Source organism: Odocoileus virginianus, chromosome 9 (assembly GCF_023699985.2).
Source record: "Odocoileus virginianus isolate 20LAN1187 ecotype Illinois chromosome 9, Ovbor_1.2, whole genome shotgun sequence".
In the NCBI taxonomy this organism is placed as follows: Eukaryota; Metazoa; Chordata; class Mammalia; order Artiodactyla; family Cervidae; genus Odocoileus; species Odocoileus virginianus.
Genome location: NC_069682.1, coordinates 33,455,531 through 33,473,355, shown reverse-complemented (window position 1 = coordinate 33,473,355; position 17,825 = coordinate 33,455,531). Strand labels below are relative to the sequence as shown.

Here is a 17,825-nt window from a genome sequence, read left to right as displayed (position 1 = left end):
CCGATCTTCTGAGTATTTATGATCTGAGTACCAAATGTTCAAGGTTACAAAGGCAAGCAAACATAATAATATTCACTAATAAACTTAGAGCCTACAATATTAACCCTCATTCAATGTCCTTTCCTACCAAATACAAGCCTGCTACACTAACATTATTGGTTTTTATCTTTGATGACACAGTTAAAGGTGAAAACGACAAGAAATGAAGGTGATGTATGAGCTCCTGAAAGAGGTCTTTCCTAACAAGCAAGGAAGAAAAAACAGGCCTGACATTGCATCGCACTTCAAGAGGGAACAATCTGAATGCCAAACTTTAAAAAAAAAAAAAAAAATCACTTCAGTAGAAACTGAAGACTCCAAATATTTTTGTTAAAGTGCCCTTTTTATAATCCTTCTGGAAAAGTTTAAGTGTCATTATAAAGTGCTGTCAGCCATATCACGCCAACAAAAAATTTCAAGATGCTCTATTCTTTGTTCATGCTAAGACTAGCAGAGTTGCAATTATACCCTAGAACACTGTTAATTAAATTAAAATGTGGTCACAGCGGGGCTCGTACCCATGAGACCCACTGGACTGTGGGAAACTGAGAAACAGCCCTTAAAGGGCCCCCACACAGGTTCGCCCACCTCAGTACCAGCACAGAAGGAGCCTTGGAAAAATCACCCAGACTTTAAGTGAAAAAGATTTGCTAACTTTAAAGTGTTGGTCTGGGGGACAGGGGGCTCCTAGGAGTCTCTCCAAGGACAGAAGCTGGTGGGGATCATCTCTCTATTCTCCTTCTGCCTGGTGTGGACAAAGTCCTCCACGAATATCAGTAAACAAAGAATGATGCAGCCATCAAGCCATCAGCCACAGCAGCTGTTCCCCACCCCCGGCAATCTCCACCCTGAGGGAGATTCAGGATGGAGAAAGCAGGACAGATGGCCCTAGATAGTTAAGGTTCATATCAAAGGAATGATTTCAGTGAGTCCAAATCTTCACATCCTCCCATACACAGAAAACTGGTAATTTCATTAACATGAGATGTCTGGTTTTCTTTAATTATCAGTAATCTTTTGATGTTCCAACTACCTGATTTTTGTTCCAAACTCCTATATATCCTGGCTCCTCCCTTACCTCTTCAGAACAGTCTTCCAAAGTGATCTGAGAGGCTGCCTCTTGGGCTTAAGTGCTCAGAAAGTTTGCCAAATAGAATATAATTCTCAACTTTCAGGCTGTGCACTTTTTTCAGTAGACACTTGCTAAAGCCAGCAGGTGCTTTTTTTTCTTTCCTTTCTTGTGGGTGTCATTTTCCATACTCTCCCTCTGCCTTGCTAAGACCAGTGAGCACCATTTTATTTTTCTCACTTTTTTTTTTTCTTTCTTCAGTAGATGCCAACTATGTCCACCTCCTCTCATTACAGCCAGTGTGCAACATCTTCATGCTCTCCAGAGCACCAGCATCTCCAAGAGGGAAGTTTTACACACATCTAATGACCCAGTTTTTGTGGCTACCACCCAGGGGACACCTCCAGCTCATCTGGTCTGTAGACAGCAGGGCTTACACTCACAAGCTGTGATATATAGCTGCATTCTTTAAAAGCTACTGGTTGAGGGTCTGGCCTCCAATCAGACCCTGAACCTAGGTGCTGACCAAGATCCTCCCCTTGGGACAATGCCTAGTCTTGGCACACCCTCAACTGGAAGCTCCTAAAAATAAAATAGGATGGTTGGAAAATCACAAATGTTTCAGAGACAACAGCTAGGGCAGGGTTGAAAAATAAGGTTCATTTCCTACACAAGGCCAATCCTTCATGACTTGGAAATGGAGCTATTTCCTCTAATACATAGAAACCAACAGAGTCAAGGAAATGAAGATACAGATAAATACATCCCAAATGAAAGAATAAGGTAAAAACCTAAGGAAAAAACCTTAATGAACAGTGATATGTTACTTACCTCATAAGAAGGAAAATATAATGGTGATAAAGACGCTCCCTTGATTCAGGAGGAGAATGGATAAACACAGTGAGAAGTACAACTAAGGAACAGAAAATATAAAAAGTACCAAAGAGAAGTAAAAGAACTGAAAAATAAAATAACAGAACTAAAACTACATTAAAGGAGTTCAACAATAGACTACATGAATGAGAAAAAGAGGATCAGTGAAGTCAAAGACACAGAAGAGGAAATTAGAGAAGGAAATTTTTTAAAAGGTGGGGGAGGAGTACAAAGACAGCCAAGGAACTTATGTGACAACATTAAGCAAACTAACATTCAAAATATAGGGGTCCCAGAAGAAGAGAGATAAAAATGGCAGAAAACTTATTTGAAGAAATACTAACTAAAAACTTCCCTAACCTAGGAAAGGAAACAACACCCAGATCCCGGAAGCCCAGAGAACTCCAAATACAATGAACTCAAAAAGAACCACACCAAGACACATTACAATTAAAATATCAAAAGTTAAAGACAAGGAGAGAATCTTATAAGCAGCAAGAGACAAACAACTTCTTAAGTAAAAGAGAGCCCCCATAATATTATGAGTAGGTTCTCAACAGAAACTGCAGCCCAGAGGAAGTGGCATGAGATAGCCAAACTGCTAAAGAATAAAATTTTCAACCATGAACATTCTACCAGGCAAAATTACCACTCAGAATTAAGAAAAGAGTTTTTCCAGACAAGAAGAACAAAAGTAGTTCATCACCACTAAACAGGCCTTAAATGTTAAAGGGACTTTTTTAAGCTGAAAAGAAATGATGCTCTTTAATAATAGGAAAATCTGTAAAAGTAGCAATCTCATTGGTAAAGTTAAATACATAGAAAAGGTAGTGGATAAATGACTTAAAAAGTCAATGTGAAGTTTTGAAAGGCAAAAGCTGTGAGCAAGACTATAACCACAGTAACTAGATAAGGGATACAAGATAAAAAGATGTAAAATGTAACACAAAAATATGTGGACATTAAATAATATGCTACTGAACAACTAATGGGTCAACTCAGAAATCAAAAGAGAATTCTAAAAATACCTTCAAACAAATAAAAATGGAAATACAACATACCAAAACTTAGGTAACGCAGAAAAAGCAGAGGGAACTTCATAGATATGAATACCTACCTCAAGAAACAAGAAAAATCTCAAATAAACAAACTTTACAACTCAAGGACCATAAAAAGAACAAAGAAAAAAAAAGATCAATAAAACCAAGAGCTGGTTCTTTGAAAAGAAACAAAACTGACTAACTTACCAAGAAAGAAAAAAGGACTCAAATAAATAAATCAAGAATGAGAGTAGCTGTTACAACTGATACTACAAAAATGAAAGGATCATTAACAGACTACTACAAAGGATCATTAACAGACTACTACAAACAATATACACCAACAAATTGGACAACCTAGAAGAAATGGATAAATTCCTTAGAAACATACAATCTACAAAGAGTGGATCATAAAGAAACAGAAAATGTGAACAGACGTTACTAGTAAGGAGATTGAATTAGTAATCAAAAACCTCTCAACAAGCAAAAGGCCAGGACCAGATGGCTGCACCAGTGAACTATACCAAACATTCAAAGAATCAACACCAATCCTTCTCAAGCTCTTCCAAAAAATAGAAGGACCACTTCCAAACTCATTTTACAAGGCCTGCATTACCCTAATAGCAAAACCAGGCAAGGACAAAACAAGAAAAGAAAATCACAAGCCAATATCCCTGATGAACATAGCTGTAAAAATCCTCGACAAAATATTAGCAACCCAAATTCAACATTACATTAAAAAGTTGATGCACCATAAGAAAGTGGGATTTATTCCAGGTATGCAAGGATGGTTCAGCATCTGCAAATCAATTTGTGATATACAACATTAACAGAATGAATAATAAAAATCATATGATCATCTCAATAGATGCAGAAAAAACATGTGACTAGATTCAACACACCTTCATGATAAAAACTCTCAACAAAGTGGGTACAGTGGAAACACATCTCAATAAAATAAAGGCCATCTATGACAAACACACAGCTAATATAGTCAGAGGTGAAAAGCTGAAAGCATTTCTTCTAAGATGAGGAGCAGAACAAGGATGCTCCCTCTCACCACTTTTATTCAACAAAGTATTAGAAGTCCTAGTCAGACAAGGAAGGCAATCAGACAAGGAAGAAAAATCAAAAAGGAAGAAGTAAAACTGTAACTCTTTATAGATGACAAGATATTATATACAGAAAACCCTAACAACTCCACCAAGGAAAGTTACAATAAATAAATGAATTCACAAAAGTTGCAGGACACAAAACCATGGACAGAAATCTACTGTGTTTCCATAAACTATCAGAAAGAGAAATTAAGAAAGCAATCCTATTTATAATTGCATCAAAAAGAATAAAATACTTAGAAATAATTTTTACCAATAAAGTGAAAGACTTGTTCACTGAAAACTATGTCACTGATGAAGGAAACTGAGGAACACAAATAAATGGAAATATATTCCACACTTAAGGATTGGAACAATTAATATTGTTCAAATATCCCTACTACCCAAAGAAATCTACAAATTCAGTGCAATCTCTATGAAAATTTCAATGGCATTTTTCACAGAAATAGAACAAACAATCATAAAATTTGTATGGAAGCATAAAAGACCCCAATAGCTAAGGGAAGCTTAAGGAAGAAGAAGGTGGAGGCATAATGCTCCCTGATTTCAAACTATATCACAAAGCTATAGTAAGCAAAACAGTATGGTAGGATGATAAAAAAGACACACAGTTCAACTGAACAGAATAGAGAGCCCAGAAACAGGCATCTACGGTCATTCAATTTATGACAAAGGAGCTAAGAATGTATAAAGGAGTCTCTCTTCAGTAACTGGTGTTGGACAGCTAAGACGGGGAAAAAAAAAAAAACAAAACAAAACATGAAACTAGGTCATTATCTTACACCTCACACAAAAGATTAACCCAAAATGGATTAAAGATGTGACTATAAGATCTGAAAGCATTAAACTTCTAGAAGAAAACACAGGCTGGAAGCCTCTTTGACACTGGTCTTAGCAATGATTATTGGGATTTAAGACTAGAAACAAAAGAAGCAAAAGCAAAAACAAACATGAAGACTATGTAAAGTTAAAAAGCTTTTGCACGGCAAAGGAAACTGTCAACAAAATCAAAAGGTAACCTGCAAAATAATAATATTCGCAATTCATATATCTCATAAGGGGTTAAAAAGAAGGTAGATTATCCAAATAGACATTTTTCCAAAGAAGACATACAGTGGGCCAACAGGTACATGAAAAAATGTTCAACATTGCTAATTATAAGAGAAATGCAAATCAAAACCACAGTGAGAATACACCTCACACCTATTAGAATAGTTAGTATTAAAAAGGTAAGAAATAAGTTCTGATAAGGATGTGGGAAAAAGGGAATCCTAGTACACTGCTGGGGGATTGTAAATTGGTGCAGCCACTATGGATAACAGTATGGAGTTCTTAAAAAAAATTTTTAAAGTAGACCTACCATATGATCCAGCATATCCATTTCTGGGTATTTACCCAAGGCAAATAAAAACACTAACTCAAAAAGATATATGTTCCTTACAGTGTTACTTACCATAGCCAAGATATGGAAATAACCTAAATGTTCACTGACAGATGGATAGAGAAAATATTTCACACACACACACACACACAGGCATACTATTCAGCCTTTAAAAAAGCAAATGAAATCTTGCTATCTGTAACAACATGGCTAGACCTTGAAAGTATTATGCTAAGTGAAATAAGATAAAGACAAATACCTTATGATCTCACTTATATGTGGAATCTAAAAACAACAACAAGCAGCTCACAGATAATAAGAACAGACTGGTGACCACCAAAGGCAAGGGTGGGAGTTGGACAAAATGAGTGAAAGGAGTAAAAGGGTACAAAATTCCAGTTATAACAAAAATAAGACATGGGGATGTAATGTACAAAAGCATACAATGTAGAAAAAACTGACCTGTGTCATTCAAGGGTTAGCTGTACAAATGGCCAACAAGCACATGAAACAAAGCTCGAAATCATTAGTCATTTGTTGGTTAGTCGCTAAATCGTGTCCAACTCTTTGCGACTCCATGGACTGTAGTATGCCAGGCTTGCCCATCTTTCACCGTCTCTCAGAGCTTGCTCAAACTCAAGTCCATTGAGTTACTGATGCCATCCAACCATTTCATCCTCTTTTGTACCCTTCTCCTCCTGCCTTCAATCTTTACTAGCATTAGTCATTACGAAAATGCAAACAAAAACCACAATGAGCTATCACTTCACACCTACTAGAATGACTGTAACTTTTAACATACATAAAATAACAAGTATGGATGAGGATATAAGTTCTCATACTTTGCTGGTGGAAATATAAAATGGTGCAGACTGCAGAAAACAGTCTGGTGTTTCCTCAGAAAGCTAAATTCAGAATCTGACCAGGAAATTCTGTCCTGAGGTACATACCTAAAAGAACTGAAATCAGAGATTTAAACAGATACTTGAACTGCAATGTACATTACAGCATTACTCACAATAGCCAAAAAACACAAAAATCTTGTGTCCATCAACAGAAAAATGGATAAACAAAATTCTGCATACAGAAGAATACATACATATATACATACAGAAGAATATTCTTTAACCATAAATGTGAATGAAATTCTGATACACAGATCATAATGTGTATATATCTTGTAAACATTATATTAAGTGGTACAAGTCAGTCACAAAAGGACAAATATTGTATAACTCCATTTACAGGAAATATCTAAAACAGGCAAAACAGAAAGTAGAATGGTGACTGCCAAGACACTGGTGGTGGGGGGCAAGTGGAGTTATTATGAAGTGGATACAAAGTTTCTGTTCGGGGTGATGAAAATGTTTTGGAAATAGTAGTGATGTTTGTACAACATTTTGAATGTAATGAATGCTACTAAATTGTACACTTAAAATGGTTAATGTATCAAATTTTATATACATTTTACAATTTTTAAAAACTTAAAAGTAAAAAAAAAATCTACACAGACATCACTAAATACTGCACTCCTTATAGCTAAGTAAGGGGTATAGTTAAAACAGGTCACACTATAGCCATAAAGATTGCAAAAAATAAGCCTCAGAATGAAAGACAAATATTATGCAATGAATGAAAATTACTGGCAAAATTACTGCTTGAGATGATTCTGCTGGACTCCACAATAGTGAAGGTATGCACGACGAAACGTAATTGCTATCACGCAGCCATGCTGGCAGATGCTGACCATGCCTTTTCGGGGAAACTACGGGCAGGACAGAAGTTGAGACCCAGACTCCACTTGTGAGCCACTGGGAGAAAATGCCACATGGTGATTTTTCTATTTACCACTGGAAATCCCACACTGCTTGGAGAGAACATCTTCATTTAGCTCATAAACACTGTGTGAGCAGAGACAAGGATGAAAATAAGTGCACTGCTTCAATTTAAAAGGCACACAAGCACTATGTAGACAATAACCAAAAAAAAGAAAACTAGACCCAAACGTGGTTCACACGCTGCTTTCTGTTCACAGAGAACAGCTACCAGTTAACCACACATCAAATGAGCTCGACTTGCTATAGAAGGGAACTGTGAACACATAGAGCCTAACAACTCATTTCTAGACAGCAACTTTTAAGATATCATGTGTTCACCTTCTGGCTGTTAGTACACTGAAAAAATAATAACACTAACCTAGAATTCTATGCTTAGTAAGAATACCTTTCAAAATGAAGGCAATGCACTATGGAAAACAGTGTGTAGATTCCTTAAAAAGCTGGAAATAGATCTGCCATATGACCCAGCAATACCACTTCTAGGCATACACACTGAGGAAACCAGATCTGAAAGAGACACGTGCACCCCAATGTTCATCGCAGCACTGTTTATAATAGCCAGGACATGGAAGCAACCTAGATGCCCATCAGCAGACCAATGAATAAGGAAGCTGTGGTACATATACACCATAGGATATTACTCAGCCATTAAAAAGAATTCATTTGAATCAGTTCTAATGAGATGGGTGAAACTGGAGCCCATTATACAGAGCGAAGTAAGCCAGAAAGATAAAGACCATTACAGTATACTAACACATATATATGGAATTTAGAAAGATGGTAACGATAACCCTATATGCAAAAAAAGAAAAAGAGACTCAGATGTATAGAACAGACTTGTGGACTCTGCGGGAGAAGGCGAGGGTGGGATGTTTCAAGAGAACAGCATCGAAACATGTATATCTAGGGTGAAACAGATCACCAGCCCAGGTTGGATGCATGAGACAAGTGCTCAGGCCTGGTGCACTGGGAAGACCCAGAGGGATGGGGTGGAGAGGGAGGTGGGAGGGGGGACCGGGATGGGGAATACATGTAAATCCATGGCTAATTCATTTCAATGTATGACAAAAACCACTGCAATGTTGTAAAGTAATTAGCCTCCAACTAATAAAAATAAATGGAAAAAAAAAAATGAAGGCAATGAAAGCATGTCAGACATGATCACACACCTGGACATCAGTAGACCTTCACTGATCAATAGATAAATGAAGTAGACCCTCAATGCTGGAAGTTCTAAAGATTTTTACATTAGAAAAGTTAGTTTGGATTAAAATACCAAATTGTTAAGAGGCTCTAAAGATGAAATAAAAGACTCTTCATTGTTTGGGTTTTTTTAAGAGAGAATTAAAATTCAGGACACAATAGTATGTAAGTTCAGAGGGAAGCGCAGAGGGTAGAAGTGTTCTAAGGCTGGACTGTCCACGTGCGCCGAGTCACTCAGTCATGTCCAACTCTTTGAGACCTTATGGACTGTAGCCCACCCATGGGATTTTCTAGGCAAGAATATAGGATAACAATAAAGGCACAGATTAAGAGGAGATTTTATAATAAAGGGTGCATGTTGTAATTTCTAAGATAGCTACTAAAAAAAAAAGAGAAAGTATAACTTCAAAATAATTAGCAGGGAAATGTAAAATGATAAAAGGATTCAAAAGAACCCCCTCCCCCCAAAAAAGAAACAGAAGAGAATGGTAGTAAAGATTCCTTTCAACACACTGCACAACTGTGAAAATCTGAGATAATAAGAAAGGAAAATTATAGGCTAAACTCACTCATAAACATAGATATTAAAGTTGGACATAAAATGTGAGCAAATTAAATTCAGCAGGCTACATGAAAAGGATGATAAATTCTGAGCAAATTGGATTTATCCCTAAAATACCAATTGGTTTGACATTTAAAACTCAGTAAGATTAGTCAGTTTGTTCAACAAATGGTGCTGGGAAAACTGGACAACATGTAAAAAAAAAAAAAGAATGAAATTAGACTATTCTTTAACACCAAATACGTAAATAAGCTCAAAATGGATTAAAGACCTAACGTGAGACTGGACACTACCAAACTCCTAGAGGAAAACATAGCCAGAATACTCTGACATAAATCACAACAGTATCTTCTTCAATCCATCTCCCAGAAAAATGGAAATTAAAAACAAAAACAAACAAATGGGACGACGCGAAAGCTTTTGCACAGCAAAGGAAACAATAAACTACATGAAAAGACAACCCACAAATTGGGAGATGGCATTTGTAAATGATGTGACCAAGGGATTAGTCTTCAAAATTTACAAACAGCTCTTGGCACCCCACTCCAGTACTCTCGCCTGGAAAATCCCATGGACAGAGGAGCCTGGTAGGCTGCAGACCATGGGGTCGCTAAGAGTCAGACAGACTGAGGGACTTCACTTTCACTTTTCACTTTCATGCATTGGAGAAGGAAATGGCAACCCACTTCAGTGTTCTTGCCTGGAGAATCCCAGGGACGTGGGAGCCTGGTGGGCTGCCATCTATGGGGTCACACAGAGTCGGACACAACTGAAGTGACTCAGCAGCAGCAGCAGCATGATATGTAACAGAATTAAAACAAGCAATCCACTCAGAAAATAGGCAGGAGACCCAAACAGACATTTCTCCAAAGAGGACATACAGATGGCCAAGAGACACATGAAAAGAGGTTCAACATCACTAATTATTAGAGAAATGCAAATCAAAACTACAATAAGATATCACCTAACATCAGTCAGATTGGTTACCATCAAAAAATCCACAAATATAGATGCTGGCGAGGGTATGGAGAGAAGCAAAGCCTCCTGCACTGTTGATGGGAATGTAAATTGATGCAGCCACTGTGAAGAACAGTAGGGAGGCTCCTTAAAAAAAAACTAAAAATAGAACCACCACAGGACCCTGCAATCCCACTCTTGGAACAGATCTAGAGAAAAACATGATCCAAAAGGATACAAGCACCCAGTGTTTGCTGCAGCACTGTTTACAACAGCCAAGACGTGGAAGCAACCTGAATGTCCATTGAGAGAGGACTGGAAAAAGAAGATGTGGTATGTATATACAATGGAATATTACTCGGCCATTAAAAGAGAATGAAATAATGCCATTTGCAGCATGGATGGACCCAGAGATCATCATACTGAGTGAAGTAAGACAGAAAGAGGAGGAGAATTACCATATGACATCCCTTATACATAAACTCTAAAAAGAAATGATGCAAATGAACTTACAAAACAGAAAGAGACTCACAGACTGGATGCTGGGGTAGGAATGGGAGGATAGAGAGTTTGGGATGGACATGCACACACTACTATACTTAGATGGAAAACCAACCAGGACCATTGTATAGCATATGGAACTCTGCTCAATGTTATGTGGCAGCCTGGATGTGAGGGGAGTTTGGGGGAGAATGGATACATGTACTGTATGGCTAGGTTCCTTGGCTATTCACCTGAAAGTATCACAACACTGCTAATCAGCTATACCCCAATAAAAAATAATTTTTTTTTAAATCAGTGAGATTTGTTATATTGAGATTTACATGTAAATAAATCATATGATTACAATGAATAAATAGAAAGTATTTGACAAAATTCAATGGCTAATCATTTACCAAAAAAAGTGTTCTGCAAACTAAGAATAAAAGGAAACTTCCTTAATCTAATAAAAGGCATACATGAACAAAACCTTCAGCAAATATGACAAAAAAGAAAGAAGAAACATTGAAGTAATTCCTTTTGAGACCTAGAACTAAAAATGAGGATGGTACAAGTCACACTGACATCAACACTGTAATCAGGGTACCAGCGGGCAGCTGTGTGAGCAGGGGAGAGAAGGTGGTCTTCACAGCCTCATGGTGGGACAACTGGACATCCTGGAGCCCAACTCACACCTTATATGAAAATCTGTTCTGGAACATTAAAATCAAAATGTAAAAGAAAAAAAGAGCAACTTCCTGACTGTAAGCTAAGGAAATATTTCATGAATAAAATATAGACATCACCAACCATAAAGCCCATGATAATGAGCTACACTGAAATGTGTACCTTCTACATGTGGACCAGGGAAGGAAGCGTGGACCAGGGAAGGAAGCATGAAGGAGAAGATAGCCCCAGATTGAGAAAGGACAGTATCACACAGGTAACCAGCAAAGCTTATGAAGCACAGAATCCATAACATAAAAAACATGTCCTACACAGAAGACCAGGCACTTGAAAAATGAGCAGAAGATTTAAATTGGTATTTCAGGAAAGGGGAAATCTAAGTCACCAATGTGAACATGTGTCCAACCTCATAAATAACCAAGAAATGAAAATTAAAACTATTCAATACCATGCGCTATCACTACACATGGACTACAGTGAGCAACAGATACAAGAGATGAAGAGACAGGATCACTCCCACATTCTGGAGGAGAAGGAAAAGGACTGAAGGAGGAGTTAATCATGGGTCACGCTTACATGTTGAAGTCACCATAAAAACCCCAGTACTCTGGGTCCAGCAAGTTTCTACACACCAGGAGGCTGATGGACCCCAACTCCCTGGGATAGAATCTGCTGATCTCTGGACCCTTCCATACCTCAACCTAGGTATCTCCACACCTGCATCCTTCACCATGTCCTTTATTATGTAGTAACCTGACAAAGGGCTCCCCTGGTGGTTCAGATGGTAAAGATTCCACCTGCCAATGTAGGAGACGTCAGTTCAATCCCTGGGTTGGGAAGATTCCCTGGAGGAGAAAAGAGCAACCCACCCCAGTATTCTTGCCTGAGGAATCCTATGGACAGAGGAGCCTGGTGGGCTATAGTCCATAGGGGTCTCAAGAGAGTCAGACACGACTTAGCAACTAAACAACAACCTGACAAAGACAAGTTAAATGTTTCCCTTAGTTCTTTGAGCTGTTCTAGCACATGACTGACTGCAAGGATGCAGTTATGGGAACCTCTGATTTGCAGCCGAGCTAAACAGAAAGTGGGGTAACCTGAGGACCTATTGCTTGTAATCAGTATCCGAAATGGTGGGAAGTCTCAGGGAGCTGCACCCATAACCTATGAGGTGGGCACGACCTCCAATATGTGTCAGAACTGAACTATAAGACACCCGGCTGGAGCCGCAGAGAAAAAAACCACAGAACGGGTGTCAGAACCACTGTGTCAGACGTACTGTCTACACAAGTAACCTGAGCTTCCCCTTTACAGACTAGATGGTCTTTAAGTCAATATTACAAGATGATTGTCACAGGCAGAGACAATCAAAAAGTGGGTAGTCAAAAAATAAAGAAGAAAAACAAGTACAGAGGTATGTCAAGCAGTTAAAATATTTTGCTTTTCCTCTGGATCTTGTAATGTTTATTTTATGTAACCACTTTAAAATTTTTATAATGTTATTTTTTTTCACATTCTACATAGTCAACTAAAAAGAAAATTCATACACTGTAATTCCATTTATAAAGCTCAATGACAGGCAAAATTAAGTCAAAGTACCTAGGGATGTTTAAAACATATCTTTTGTGCACAGTGTGAGATAGGAATCTTTTCCTTTTCTGTCCATCTCTAAAGAAGTTGTGTGTGTGTGTGTGAGTTGTTCAGTCATGTCCAACTCTTTGTGACCCCATGGACTATAGCCCACCAGGCTCCTCTGTCCATGGAAATTTCCCAGGCAAGGATCCTGCAGTGGGTTGCCATTTCCTTCTCCAAGGGATCTTCCTGACCCAGGGATTGAACCTGGGTCTTCGGTGTTGCAGGCAGACTCTTCACAGTCTGAGCCACCAGGAAAGACGAGGTGCTGAATGGGAAGAAGTGCTCGGATTGCTCTCAGAGTGTTCAATTTCTTTACTCAGGTGGTGGTCACTTGGATGTTGGCCTTATAATCACTTTTAAAACTGTATTATAAAAAGTTTTATATGCACTTCTGTATATATATTACATTTCACATTATATGATATTTGTAAAATTCAGACCTAATGAATTTATAAAACTAAAACTAACATTTAAGCACTATGCAGGGAAAGAATGATCCCATAAAATTCAGAACAGAATGGTACTATCACAGGAACAAAACAAGATCAGCTCTCTGGTTGACAAAAGCTGTTTTTCAAAGAGGGACAGGTAACAATTCAGACACGACTACACACATACACTGTGTAAATAAATAATTAGGTAGCTAGATGGTGGGTATATGGCAGCCAATGGGATTTACAGACAAGAGAAGGAGGCTAAAACGACTTATTTCCTATGGATTAGAGCTGGAGACATCACTAAGTATTCACAAAAACCATTAATGTCATCAAACACAAGGGAAGTCTAAGGAAACCTCCAGGCATGCTCATATTTAGCTTAATATACTTACAGATGATTGCATGTAGAAATGTTCATATATGTGCAACAACAGTGTGCAAAGCTATGACCCAGATCTTGGCTTCTACTCCATTCCCTGATAACAATAACCAGCGGTCCTTCGAAAAATGGCTGATTCTAAATGGGGCATGGCAAGATCAACTCAGAGCACCTCATCATGCCCAAAGTAAGGAAGCATTAAAAACAAACCCTCCGTGGATGGGGATATGTCAAAGAAATGAACTGAAAAAGCTCCTGTGCCCAAAGCTGGGGCAATCTGAACAGCCAAATAAGTGAAGTAGAACTGGGCGATGTCTCAAAGTATAAACAAACATCCAAGATTCCACACTGATACAGACTGAATAAATTGATGGGAGAGAAGAGACAAATTATTCCAAATAACTTACATGGATACTTCACCCAGAAGGAAAGGAGGCAGGACACACTCTCCTCCAGGGTAGGTAACAGAGACTGCTGGTTCTTCAACAGGGAAATATGTTAAGATTTTATTAGATCCCTGTCTCCTTCCATGTGCAAACTAGCTGGACTGAAATTCCAAATTTTTAATTACTAAAATAAAATTTTGAAATCCTCCTGGAAAGGTCTTCTTAAGCAGAAGGAAAAAAGCATTCACCATTCAGAATATACCTGCCCATATGAATATTTTCAACTTCCATTTAACAATCGTACTATTTAAGGAAGAAAAAAAGGGCAAATGACTGGTGAGAAAAAATGGTGTTCAACCTAAAATGACCCAAAGGATTAATATCCAAAATACAAATAAAGAGATACTGCAAATAAATAAGAAAGTGATAAACCAACAGAATGATGGGAAAGGGATATGAACAAAAAAACCAGAGGAATAAATGACCATTAAACAAGTGAAAATGTGCTCGATGTCAGGAGTGATGCACACTTCACACTTAAGACACCCTGTTTTCCCCCATCAGATAGGTAAAAATTATAAGAACATAATACTGAATATTGGCAAGAATGCAGGGGAAATGATTTTGAATGCAATGTCCACATACTGTTAGGTGGTCCAACCCCTCTGTGGAACAATCTGGCAACATCTATTAAATGCATACATCTTTTCTCCTAAAATACAAAAGTAACAAAACCAAGGCTTTCATTAGGAGTAGTCTGGCTCATTAAACTGTGACACAATAGAAAACTATGCATTCACTTAAAAGAAATTGGAGGATATACATATATCTATATATACAGGCATATACATACACACACACCTCATAGAAATACCTCTTTGAGACATATTGGTGTATTCTTCTACTTGGTGTAGAAGAAAAGCTATGGAACAATCCATAGAGTATGATAAAATCTGTGATTAAAACATAAAGAAAAAAGACAAAACAATGTTATTTATGTACATACACTTTTATGTACATGTGTGTGTGTTTAATGTATAGAAAATTACATGTGCATGCATGTAAGTGTTTAATGTACAGAAAATTACATATGCATGCATGTAAGTGTTTAATGTACAGAAAATTCTTGCAGGACACTCATCAAACAGAAAGGAAAGGAGATGGAGGGTGAGGGAGAAAAGTGGTTGAAAAGATTTCTTTCCTTTTTTATCTATGTATCTTTGACGGCAGGAATGTTCTTCTGCGTTTTGTATAACTAACTGTTTGCTGTTAGAGAAAGAAGAAGTGGTAGAAGTGTACACAGGAAGTATTTCCCCACATGAGCACTGGGGTTGCTGTGAGTCGTCCGCTCTTCTTGTATGAGGTCTGCCTTCAGCTATGCTAACTCTGTTCCCTGGAAGACCTGAGAGAACGGCAACCTCCTTGCTCAGCTAACAGTCACAAGGACCCCTGACTGGCCAAGGGCATGGGGCCTACAGGGAAGGACAGGGAACCTGAGCACCTCACAGGTGCCCACACCCTGGGGCTCCCCTGACCGCAGTGACTCTTGGAACAGTCTCCTTTGCCCAACTTCAACCTTGTTGGGACATGCTGGGCAAAAAAATCCTGCAAAGCCAGCTGTGTCACAGCAGCATTTCAGGTTTGCACCACGCAGGCCTGGGAGTATCCTTTCTCCATTCTAAACAGCCTATGGTATTTTTTACGATTGACGCCTAAACTATAAATACTCCATTTTAATCATTCCCCATGTTAGGTGTAATCAACAAAAATATTTTGCATTCAATTAAACTAAGGCATTTTTTGGGTGAACGGCAAAGCATAAAACTTATTCATTACATAAACTGTAGTAAATTTATGGTTAAAATAAATTTTAATCTATAATTTCCCAAACCACTATGGAAATTTAAATCATTCATTTTATATAGTCGAACACAATGTGGGACTATATAAAAATTGAAAAGAAGAAAAAAATTTTTTTTCCAAAGGAGCTGCTTTCAAGTTCATGTCTTGAGAAAAAAAAGATTTTCATGCAATTTAAAAATCAAAATCACTTCCTAAGTAAAACTAATGCTCAGCATAAATCACAGTAGAAAAACATCATTCTTGATGGATAAAGAGGAGACAAAATTTGCCAAAGGGAGTAAGTGTGTCTCGGCTTAAAATAGCAAAGAATGACCTGGGCACACAGTGCAAACGAGAAGGCTAGGGTAACAACACAAAATCACATCTGTGATTCTGCTCTTTTCAAACTATGGTGCCCGGACCCGTCCAGGATGAGACAGGTCTCAGTTGGTTGCAGAAGTCTGTTGGGACCAATTCAGCATGGTCAGGGCCACAAAGAACATCCTCATCATCACATTCTATGCCACCCCTGCTTTTGAGTGGTCTTAAAAACACAAGCTGGACTTCCCCGGTGGTGCAATGGGCAACAATCCGCCTGCCAACGCAGAGAACAATGCATTCAATCCCTGATCCAGGAGGAGCCCACATTCCAGGAAGCAAGTGAGTGAGCCACAGCTACTGAGTCTGTGCTCTGCCCCGAGAGAAGCCCCCACATTGAGAAGCCCACGTTCTGCAACAGAGAGCAGCCCCCACTCACTCTCAATAATAACAGACAGACAACTTAAAAAAAAAAATGCAATCGACAGCTCCCCAATCCTAGCTACATTCTGTTTTAATAATTCTGAGGAGGGTCCTGGAATTCACATATTTTTTAAAAGTGCTAACTCTGGGGAATTCCTGAAAAGGGGCACTGACCACCCCCACCCCACCTCCTGAATCAGAGCAGAAAGAGGGCATTTCACACACACCTACATGCGTGACGTTTTTTCCCTTTCTTGGAAATCTTTATTCTAAGTTTCACTAATTCTTACAACTGATAACGAGGTGAAGTGTTTAACTGAGTTCTTTAATGACATATATCAACTGCAGAACAGTTTTTATCTCTGGATAGGAAGAAAGAAAATGGAAAAAAGGGAAGGAGGGGCGGGGGGATGAGGAAAAAAATGAGAGGTCTGAGCAAATATGACCCAAGAAATTCATAGTTATGAACGATTAAATTGGAGTGGAGGGTAATATGTGTAGCATGAAACTGTCCACACTTCTGTATCTTTAAAGAACTCAAAAAAAAAAAAAAAAAAGTCAATGTACGACATTATTCCAAAATGCAGGAGAGGACAAGAGCATCAGCAGGAGCTGTCACTACCCAGAGAAAGCCACTTCAGCCCACGCCCTGAGGTCACGTCCAACCTGGAAAGCCAAGGTGATGGCCCTGGCGTTGGTTACAGAACAAGCATGACCTGTCTGCACTGGCTTAAAGCGATGCCGGTTTTCAGCGTGAAAAGGAAGTTTGTGAGGATGGGAGGAAAGCGCCCCCATGGGCTCTGTACCTGCGTCGCTCCCCGAGCCTGTGGCCAGCGCGGGCATGATGCTGAGGCCGGCCCGGTGCTGCCAACTCACTCCCCTGGAAGGCGGCCGAGATGCCAACCCCTGCGGCCACTCCCAGGCCGACTACCGAGATCTGTGTGTCCCCGTGCAGGCCGTTTCTACAAAGAAAAGGAACACATTAAAAAATAGAAGAGGCAGGATGACTACATTGCAACTTGCTGTAACTAATTCAAAATGCTGATCCCAACACATTATGGGTGAGATCACAAGCTTCACCATTTCGTCTAGAGAGCACAGGCAAATAGGAAGTGGGAGAGTTTTTGATTTTGACGTGGGACTTCTAATTAAAAGCACAAA

The 17,825-nt window shown here is 38.7% G+C and overlaps 1 protein-coding gene across 1 annotated transcript in view; it reads right to left on the bottom strand.

The window, feature by feature from the left end:
- MPP7 (MAGUK p55 scaffold protein 7) overlaps nt 1-17,825 on the bottom strand; it is a 216,549-nt gene that overhangs the window by 144,349 nt on the left and 54,375 nt on the right. Inside the window, exon 2 of the mRNA XM_070472173.1 lies at nt 17,471-17,626. Coding sequence (XP_070328274.1) covers nt 17,471-17,507 — 37 coding nt within the window. The 5' untranslated portion in view covers nt 17,508-17,626. The remainder of the gene's footprint in view (nt 1-17,470; nt 17,627-17,825) is intronic.